General features: G+C 61.5%; 1 protein-coding gene across 1 annotated transcript; it reads right to left on the bottom strand.

Moving 5' to 3' along the window:
* Positions 1 to 428: 428 nt before the first annotated feature.
* CHRNB2 (cholinergic receptor nicotinic beta 2 subunit) lies at positions 429 to 7,801 on the bottom strand. Its single transcript, XM_019431574.2, has 6 exons — positions 7,445 to 7,801; positions 6,102 to 6,247; positions 5,858 to 5,902; positions 5,310 to 5,419; positions 3,680 to 4,559; positions 429 to 641 (listed from the first exon to the last, which is right to left on the bottom strand). The coding sequence occupies exons 1-6, from the start codon at positions 7,506 to 7,508 to the stop codon at positions 471 to 473; spliced, it is 1,416 nt and encodes a 471-aa protein (XP_019287119.1). The 5' UTR covers positions 7,509 to 7,801; the 3' UTR covers positions 429 to 470.
* Positions 7,802 to 10,374: the final 2,573 nt, after the last annotated feature.

Raw genomic sequence — 10,374 nt, 5'->3', positions numbered from 1 at the left:
CCCAAGGAATCCGACCACAGCGCCAGGTGAGCCCCCGGGCAGACGCCCCCGCCCGGGCGCTGTCCACGCATCGGGCCACACTCAGGCCCGCCCCCGGCCCCTCCCTCCCTGTGCCCGAAAGGTCGGGTGGCACTCCATCAGGTCGGCCGGAGTCGGCCCCGCCCCGCCACCCTGCCCCGCCCCCGGCCCCTCCCCTGCCACTCCTCCCTCGGCGTGGAAGGCCCACATCCCCATTCTCCCTCCTCAGCCTTCGTGCGCCACCAGCCTGCCTGGCCGGTGCAAGGGGACAGGCCGGCCGCCGCGTGCCACAGGTGCTGGGGAGGGGCCCGGGGGGGGGGGGCGGGAAAGAATGGATCTGCGGCAGCCTCCCCCCCCCCCCCCGCCCCCTTCCCCAGCTCACTTGTCCCACCTCCGCCCCAACTACTGGCAACAGAGGGCACGGGGCGAAGGAGCGCGGGCCGGGGAGGGCCTCACTTGGAGCTGGGCGCCGAGCGGTCCGCGTGCAGGAAGGCGGCGGCGGCGAAGTTCTGGAAGAGAGGCTGCAGGAACATGCCGATGGTGCCAGAAACGCAGACAAAGACAAAGATCCACAGGAAGAGCCGGTCGATCACCATGGCGACGTACTTCCAGTCCTCGCTCACCTGGACGGAGGGGCAGGGGGCCGCGGGGTGAGAGGGAACAGGTATAAGCCGGTCTCGCTACACACACACCGCCCCTCTCCCTCCGTGACCCCAGACTGACGTTTCCAAAGTTGCCCGGCTCGGAAGCCTCTAGCGGCCCGTCCGCGCTCGCAAGGGTGCCAGTGACATCCGAAGGGCACCGCCGTCCGCCGCCTTGCGAGCCACACTCACCGAAGCCCAAGTCGTGCTCTCAAGGCTCTGTGCCTCGAGCCTCCTTTCTGTCTAGAATCCTGATCTTCCCTTCTCCGCCTGGCGAACTCCTACACATCCTTTCAAGCCCAAATCAGATGTTGCCTCTTGTACGAAGTGCTCTTCCCTGTTACTCCTGCTCAGAGTGAACGCCGTCCCCCTGGACACCGTGTGCACATGTCCTCCACGGTATTTTTCCTGCACCATGTCCCCACTTGGATTTGCACATCTGCCCCCACCCCCACCCCAGCCAGCGGGGAGGTCCTAAACCGCAAGGACCCTATCTGATCCGTCGTGTAACCCCAGCGTCTGCCACAGACTGCCAGCGAATGCTGCCTCTGCGGGCCTCGCTCTTCGCGGCCGCCGGGGGAGCCCCATCCCGCAGCACCACCTCCGGCACGGAGGGCGAGGACTGGTCCCCAGATGGGACCAAATCGGTCGGAAAGAGAATAACCCCTGGGTCCGACCGCTGCCACAGGGCCTGCACGAAGGGCCGGGCTCCCCTCGGAGCCGCTCCACCCGGCCTGCGTCGGGGCCTTTGCACCCGCTCCCCCGGGGGCCTGGGAAGGAGGCAGCTTGAGCACCGGCTCACCTGTCACACCTGTGCCTACTGTGCACCTGGCACCAAGCCCTGGGGTATGACTGGGAGCAAGACAAACGCAGGCTGTGGCTGAGGGCGCAGACAGGCGGGACGGGGTGGCTACGCAGCGGCCGGCCCTCATAGGAAACAAAGGACAGACGCGCCATCTCAGGTGTGATCTGGGACGGCCTCTTGGAGGAAGTGACATTTAAGGTCACGTGATAAGCGGGAAGGGCGTGGCTGTGGCAGGAACACAGTGAAGAAAGAAGCAATCGGACAAACCCGAACCGGGACCTTCCGCCCGCATCCGCCCAAATGCTGATGCCATGAAAAACAAAGCTGAGAAACTGCTGCAGGTCGAAGAAGAAGAAACAGGACGACGAAATGCAACTTGAGCTCCTGGGCTGGGGCGGGAAAGTGCTACGGAGACCATGACTGAGAAAACTGGGAACATCTTAATATGGACTTCATAGCAGATTAAGACATTATATTAACTCTAAATTTCCTGAATTTGATCACTGAACCTGGTTGTGCGAGACGGTATCTCTGGTCTCGGGACAGACACCCTGAGGTACTTGGGATAAAGGGTCACGATGTCTGCGACTTACTCTCAAACAGGAGAGCAAAGATTAATAATAGTAATAGACTTTTAAAAAGACTTTCTTATTAAGTAGGCTCCACACCCAACCTGGAGCTTGAATTCACGACCCTGAGAGCAAGAGCAGCATGAGCTACAGACGTCCCAGTAAAAAGAAAGGGCATTCCAGGCAGAGAGAGGTGTGCAAAGGTCCTGAGGTAGCACAGAGCTTAGCTTGCTTAGGCCGGTCAGCGAGATGACCCAAGGACCCAAGCCAGGGAGACAAGGTACCACGTAAGGAGATATCGTGTATCTGGATGCAGCAGCTGACTGAGGGAGACACCTAGGAGACCCTGCCCTGGGCCAGGCCTCCAGCCAGGGCAATAGAGTGCAGACGCCGAGAAGGATTTTGGAGTCTGTGCTCACGGGACAGGATGTGTGCTGATTTGGATGCGGGGGGGGGGGGGGGGGGGGGAGGTTTAAGAGAGAAAGAGAGGGCTCAAGGAGCACTGCAGTTTCTGGTCTGAACCACCGGGTGGACGGGATGCCATTTACTAAAAGGTGGGAAGGCTGCAGGTCCGGTACAGACGGAGCACTGGGGCTTGGACGAGGAGAGTCTGAGGCGTCCAAGTAGGCCACTGCGCCCCGGGCACCCAGCGCAGTGCGCGCGCGGCACAGAACGGACTGCGGCAAGGGCGGGGGGACGGGTGGCTGCGCCCCGCACACCCCGCCTGCATCTCCCACGTGGCCTCGGCAGCCGAGGCTCCCGCCGCAGGTCCCCGGGCCCGGGCCCGCCCTGCGCCCATCGGGAACGTACCCCGCTCCCTGGCCAAGCCCCCGGCTCCCAGAACAGGGCACAGAAACGCCAGGCTCTGAAGCCGCACCTCCCCCCCGGCCCAGCCCCTCACGGTAGTGCTGGAGGCGCCCCTCTTCGCCGCCCCCAAACCGGAACGGCCGCATCCCGGCGGAAACCTGGCCCGTCACCATGGCAACCACTGCGGAGCCACAGCCTGGACGCGGCCCGGGTACCGGAAGCCTGACCGCCCAAAGCGGGCGGGGGGAAGGCGCCCGCAGAACTCTCCTCCTGCGCGGTCTCGCGGCTCACGGAGCAAAGAGCCGGGTGTGCGCAAAGCGCAGGGTGCTCCGGGAAGCCCTCGCCTCCACCGGCCCCTCCTCCAAAACGATTTCTCCGGGGCCGGCCCCCCCGGGGCCCAAAGGCGCAGATAGGGGTCCGGGACCTGGGACTGTCCTCCCCGCGGAAACTCTTCTCCCCTCCCCCCACCCCCGCCCCGGCCCTCCTCGGTTCGGCCGCGCCCCCCCACCCCCCCCCCACCCCCCCGCGCGGTGGGGCGCACGGGCGACTCGTGCCCTTTGTGCCCAGAGCTGCGATGGTCACATCACCAACTGGGGCTTGGGGGGCGAGCGGGGGCCACCGGCCGGCCGCCAAGCCGTAAAGGCCCCCAACGCGTCCCGGGTCGTGCGCGCCCCCCACCCCCACCCCCGGCCCGGTCCGGTCCGGTCCGCCTCCCGGAAGCCCACGGAGAAGGCCACGCCCCCCGCACTCCCGGCAGCCTCGGCACCGCCTCCCGGAAGCCCACGGAGAAGGCCACGCCCCCCACGCTCCCGGCAGCCTCGCGCGGCGGCGCCACTCACGCTCTGGTCGTCGTCCTCGCTGCGCACGTGGTCCGCGATGAAGCGCACGCCGTCCACCGCCGCGCGGAGCCCGCAGCCTTGCGCCGGGCCCGTCGGCTCCCCGGGGGCTTCTCGGAAGAGGAGGGCGCCCGCCTCGCGCTCGCGCTGGCGCCGCCGCAGGCGCAGGCGCTGGCGGGCGCAGCGGTGGCGCGGCTGCTGCATGAAGAGCAGCGCGGGCAGCTTCTCCAGGAACACGACCTTGACCCAGGGCGCCATGGTGTGCGTGGTGGGCGAGCGGTGGTGCACGTTGAGCACGCACACGCTGGTGACGATGGAGAAGGTGACCAGCACCATGGTGAACATGAGGTACTTGCCCACCAGCGGCACGTCCAGCGAGGTGGGCGGCACGATCTTGGAGATGAGCAGCAGGAAGACGGTGAGCGCCAGCAGCACGGAGATGCACAGCGTCATCTTCTCGCCGCAGTCGGACGGCAGGTAGAAGACGAGGATGGCCAGCGAGGTGATGAGCACGCAGGGGATGATGAGGTTGATGGTGTAGAAGAGGGGCTTGCGCCGGATGATGAAGTCGTACGTGATGTCCACGTAGGTGGAGTCGTCCGGGTTCTCGTTGCGCCGGCCCGGCAGCGCCACGATGTCCCACTCGCCACTGGGCGTGAAGTCGTCCAGGCTGGCCACGTCACTCTTGAGCACCAGGTCGATCTCCGTGCGGTCGTAGGTCCACGAGCGGAACTTCATGGTGCAGTTCTGCTGGTCGAAGGGGAAGTGCTTCACCTCGATCTTGCAGGCGCTCTTGTAGATGGCAGGCGGCAGCCAGAAGATGCTGCCGTCGTAGGAGACCACGGCGTTGGAATAGAAGGACACCTCGTACATGCCGTCAGCGCTGCCAGAGGACGCGCACAGTGAGCCCCGGCTCCAGCGTGCCCGCACCCTACCCGTCAGCCCAGCGCCGAGTGCGAGGAAGACTCGGGGTGGGAGACCCAGGTGTGAGGGTAACGCGCCAGGAGCGTACAGAGGTGCGGCAGGGAGTGAGCAAGAAGCGGAGTGGGTGAGTTGGTGGTCGGGAGGCCTGTGAGGCCTTTCAGAGGCAGAAGCGGGTGGATGAGGGGGGCTGTCCGCTACTTATCGCGCATCGCGCAAACTGGGTGCTCCACGTGAGGGTGGAGAGTAAGGAGTCCCAAGCAATGAGGGGGACAGAGGCAGGTGAGAGCGGGGCATGGACCCACTAGTGATGTGGGATCTTGAAGGTCAGCGGGGTTGTCGCAGGAAAGGGGACAGAACCCGGGGAGAAACCGGGACCGCCAGGCTCTTTGATCCTGAACGGTGTTCCAGGGAAGCGTTTTCTGGAATCAGCGAAGGCGCTGCAGCTGCCAGCCCTTGTTCGTATCCCACCGCGGCTCCAAACGCCAGGGGCTCCTATTTGGCTGGGAGGGGACTGGCCGTGGCCCAAATCGCCTCGGGGTCCACACCACCCCGCAGTGGTCTGGGCCTGTTTGCGTAGTGACTGTGTCTGTGCCAGCGAGAGGTCCCTTCTCTTCCCAGCATGAGCTGATGTAGTTTCCCCAAGACCCCTTCCCTCCCAGAGCATCCTGGTCATCTCCACCCGCCTTCGCGTTGCTCCCAGGCCACCTACTTGTTGTATAGGACCACATCCGGCAGCCAGATGTGCTTGGAAGGGAGCCGAACCTTCTTCATGTTGTCGAACTCCTCAGGCTTCCAGGTGAGGCGATAATCTTCCCATTCCTGGGAAAGGGGGAGAGAGCATTGCCAGCCTTGACCTTGGTGGGGCTCAAGGTCAAGGACAGAGACTGGGAGGATGGGGCATCTGGCTTGAGGAGGCTTTTAAAACCCACTCCCTCCTGACAGTGACTTCTCTGCCCAGCCAATGTGGCTCATAAAATACGTCCTCATTTAATTTGACATCTAAGCCAAGATATTAGAATCTACATTTTACAAATAAAATGGATCTCGCAGATCTTAACATGTTCAAAGTCACAGAGCTGGTGAGTGGAAGAACCAAGATTCAGATCAGTTATTTAGGAATCCAAAGTCTATACCGTTCCGCCTTTCTTGAGGAGATTAAAAGAGGAAAAAGCGCATACAAAAAAAGGTGGGGGGGGGGGGAGCGGGTAGGAGGAAAGAGGAGACCGGGGATGTGGGCCGGGCAGGAAGAGCACTAACCTGGGTCAGCCAGACATTGGTGGTCATGATCTGTTCCCGCTCATGCTGCAGAGAAGAGAAGTTGCTGAGAAGGACCCCCAGCTGCTGAGAAGGCCCCCCAGCAGGCAGGCTCACTACAAGCACCCGCGTCCTTCCCATACCTCCCCAAGCCTTGGGAACTCCAGAGGAATAAGCACAAACATGAGCACAATCTTGGCTCTTCAGATTTCAGTGGCTGGGCAGAGAGTTTGGGACCCGTACTCACCACACTAATGAGCTGGGCCAGCGACACCATGAGCTGTACGGTCACCAGCTCAGAGCCATTGGTGGCTGGGCGAATGAGCTTGTTGTACCGGGAAGGATCTAGAAGGTGCTCCACTAGCCGCTCCTCCGTGTCAGTACCCCGGACGCCTGGGCAGGGGAGTGGGGGGCAGGAAGGAAGGAAGTGGGCAAGGGGGGCCCACCTAGCATCCCGCTCTCCCTAGCCAAGTGGGCCAGCCAGGCTGAAACAGCAGCGTCCCGCTGCTCCATCCCTAAGGATACAGCAAAATGCCTAGGTCAGCCCGTGGGGGCCCCTCATGGCGAAGCCGTTCTCTGAGATCACTGACCAGGGAGACCAGGGAGCCCCACACAGATGTCTCCAGACTAGGAACCCATTCCGCAAGGATTGTGGAGACCTACTCTTCCTGCAAGGTCTCAGACAGTGGTCTCAAAAGACTGGAGATTTCATGTTTTCATGGCTTCTCCTGAAAGATCCCTGCAGTTCGAGGAGAGTTTGGGATGATGATGAAAGGGAACGGCTATTTATATCACACCACACGACCTTTCTCCTCACTCAGTGCCCATCTGTGTGTACAAGTAACATTATGTGCCTCCCCATGTGACTTTGGCTGTGACCCCACCCCACCCCCACCTTCAAAGTCACTGCTGGGTTGGAGAGGATAGCTGGGCTGGGCTGCCTGTGCTGTAGGTCGGACCATGTGTTCAGTCCCAAATTCCACACGCACGGGAGCCCACCTCCCATGGCATGCAGGCGTGGAAAACATTTAGTTGTGTAACCCCTTCACACCTGCCCCTCCTGCCCCTCCACATACTCTCTTGCAACTCTGCACCCATGTGCCCCACCCCCTCGAGCTCCTTCCTAGCCCTCAGCCTGGCCCAGCGACTTCCCTCCCAAGTCTTCTGTCCAACCCCACAAGAGAGTTGAGAAGTCACTTCTCGCCCCTTCCTGCCTTGCCCCTGCGGAGTGGCCAGACTCAGGAGCCCGACTTGGGGTACAGGAAACGCTGGAGAGCTAAGGGAGGGTGCCGATCCAGCTAGAGTACTTGTGAAAACGTTTCACGAGAAGTCGGGTGGCACCTCAACGGCAGCGTGTGCCCTCCTGACACCCCAGAAATCGCGGGGAGACCCCCTCCCTCCTTCCTCTCTGGGCCCACGCCCTCCCCACCACCGTGGCCCGCATCTCTTTCGCTTCCTTGCATCGCTTACTCCTTCGGGGACATCCTCCTCCCGTTCAGTCCCCCAGGCGCCCCCCCCCCCCCGCGGACACCCCCAGCTCTGGGGGTCCCCCTCCCACCCCGGAGCTCGGGAGCCCGAGGCGGTCCTCACCTGCGCGCAGCCCGAGGAGGCCGCAGCCGAGCAGCAGCGCGGCGGGGCCGGCGCGCAGGGCCATGCCGCGGGCGGGGCGCTGTCCGCGGTGCTGAAGCCGCGCGGGCCGGGGCGGCCGGGCTGCGGGAGGGGGCCGGCGGGCGGAGGCTGTTCGGGCCGCTCTCCCCGGGAAGGCGACTGGGACGGAGAGGGGAGGAGTCTCCGCCCCGGAGGCGGAAGCGCCGGAGCCCAGAAAGAAAGGGGGTCCCCAGGTGGGACGTGCTTCTGCCCAGGCCGCGTGTGCGCGGGGCGGAAGCGGGCGGCCCTCTGCCCCCAGCAGCTCTGGAGCCGCTCAGCACCCGGGCACCCAGCGCCGGAACGAGGGGGCGGGATTCGGGAGGAGCTCTTGGCGTTGCCGCCCTCCTTGTTCGCTCTCACCAATCCAAGCGGTCCTGCCTCTCTGGAAGGACGAGGGTTCCGCCGAGCAAAGGCATTTCAGGTCCTCAAAGAGACAGGGGACTCTGGGCTTGCCGTTTTAGAAAAGCGAGTGTGGAAACAGAACCCCCCCCCCACACACACACACACCTGTCCCGTTCTCCGCCTCCATAAGCTCCCTCAGAGGCCAACCTCCTGCCCTCCCCCAGGGGGCCTCAGGTGGGGACGCCTAGACCTGGCCCCAAGAGAAGGCAACTTTCAAGAGCGGCCCTTATCAGTTAGTCCTGCCCATTCCCCTCCAGTCCAGTCTTCGGCCTCTGTGTCACAAAGGGGATCCGAGGACCACATCACACAGGCCAGCCGGAGAAGGAGAGCAACCGTGAGACAGAGAGGGTTCACAACTCAGCGACATCTTTGATAGGAAGAGCCCGGAACGTTTAGTTTCCGAGCCAATAAAGGCTTCCCTTTTTCCTTGGGTGGATTTTTGTCACTTACGACTAAAACTTTCCTGACTAGAGCAGCCTTACCGCACATGCAGGCTCCGTCTTACTCCGTCTCTTCTTCAGCCTCATCGAGACCACTATGTGCAGCCCCCACCCCGACTACAGGTGCGCTCTTGAAGATCGTGAACATTCTCCACCCCACCCCCACCGCATCCTTCACACCTCAGGGCCTTTTGAACAGGGCGTTCCCTTGGCCCTTTTATCAACCACCTTCCGTTTATTTGAACACTTGACAGAAATGTCAGTTCCTCAAGGAAGGAGTATTTGACCGAGGACTAAGCCCAGCGCCCTGCTCTCTGTTTGCAGAGGATGTCCATCCAATGAACGAATCCGTCTAAGGCAGTGGCGGTCTCCGCTGCTGAATCATGAACCAGCACAGCGCCCCGCTTCTCATGAGGGCTTGACAAATAGGAAAAGGGCTAGTGCAGGACCAACACCTTCCAGTGTGTAGGGGAAATCCCTTTTTAAAAGTTCAGCTAAGGGGCGCCTGGGTGGCTCAGTAGGTGAAGCGTCCGACTCCAGCTCAGGTCACGATATCACAGCTCGTGAGTTCGAGCCCTGCATCGGGCTCTGTGCCGACAGCCTGGAGCCTGCGTCAGATTCTGTGTCTCCTTCTCTCTGCCCTTCCCCTGCTCAGGCGCGCGCTCTCTCAAAAATAAACATTAAAAAAATCTTTTTTTGAAAAAAGTGGAAGTTCAGCTAAAAGCAACTTATTTGACACGTCCTCAGTCCTGATATTGAAGAGCAAAAATAAGACAAGTACCAGAAAAGGAGTGGGTGGCCACAGGCCCTCTGATGCACGTGGGAGTGGACACACACACACATAAACATGTAATGATCTACTAAGAATTAAAAAAATCTTAGAAGCAAGGAAAGAGTGGAGAATAAAAGCCTTAAGGAAAAGAAACGTGTGCAGTCACTCCTTTTGGTGAAAGGGTCAAAGGTCGGAAAGAGACCCACCTTCAACAATGTAGATCAACATTTGTTGGGTGTCTACTGTTTTTCAAGGGTTGTGTGCGTCCTGAGACCCAGCTATGAAGGAGGTCCAGTGCGGTGGCCGCTCTAGCAGGGGCAGGGACATGGTGTTCTGGAGGCACAGAGCAGGAAGGTAACGGGGTCTGAACACATGCAGGAAGTGGAGATAAAGCCCAGCACTGAAAGAGGAGAAAGCCAGTAAGCCAGGCTGCCTAAGGCTCTTCAAAGACCTGAACAGGAGGGACAGGGAGCCGTACGTGCAGATGTCCTCAGTACTTGCCATCTCTCTGTTGGCGGACACGAGGTGGCCGGGGAAGGCCGTGAGTCTTCGCTTATGAACATCAGTCTCTGGAGTGGCTGCCTGTCTCTGTGGTGACAGACTAGCGGGCCTCTGCCTGCTCGAAGCCCTCGGTTGCTCCCTGGCGCTTTTGGGCCAGTCCAGGCAGCCTGCTCATCTTGGCCTCGGTCTTCTCTTTTCAGATTCCTCAGCTTTTGCTTCAAGTTTCTGTTTTGTTTTTGAGAGACAGAGGACGCACGAGTGAGTGACAAGGGCCGAGGGAGAGGCACAGAGAATCCCTAGCAGGTTCCGTGCCATCGGCGCAGAGCCCAACACAGGGCTTGACCCCACAACCCTGGGATCACGATCTGAGCCGAAATCGAGAGGCGGACACGCAACCGACCGAACCGCCCAGGCGCCCTGTATTTTTACTTTCTAAGTAAGAGACGGAATGCTTCACAGCCTCGTGTGCCATCCCTGCCCAGGGCTGTGTTAATCTTCTCTGCATCACTCCGGCGCTGGTGCACGTCCGACAGGAGCAGTACTTCCAGCTCGGCAAGGAGTCCTGAGCACAAGCACCCAGTGGCCGAGGAGAGCCAGAGCGCCCTCCCCCTCGTGTCTCCCTCGCACACTCCTTCCGCGTCCACCGGAGAGCCAGGCATTCAGGGAGAGAGGACAGGTCCAGAAAGCCACGCGGGGCGATGGGCAGACATGGGCGATGAGTCAGCCCCGAGGCAAAACAGACCAGGCAAGGCTCTGGT

The sequence above is a fragment of the Panthera pardus genome, unplaced genomic scaffold (assembly GCF_024362965.1).
Source record: "Panthera pardus isolate Hobbes unplaced genomic scaffold, ASM2436296v1 HiC_scaffold_21, whole genome shotgun sequence".
In the NCBI taxonomy this organism is placed as follows: domain Eukaryota; kingdom Metazoa; phylum Chordata; class Mammalia; order Carnivora; family Felidae; genus Panthera; species Panthera pardus.
This window is presented reverse-complemented; position numbering and strand designations above follow the sequence as displayed.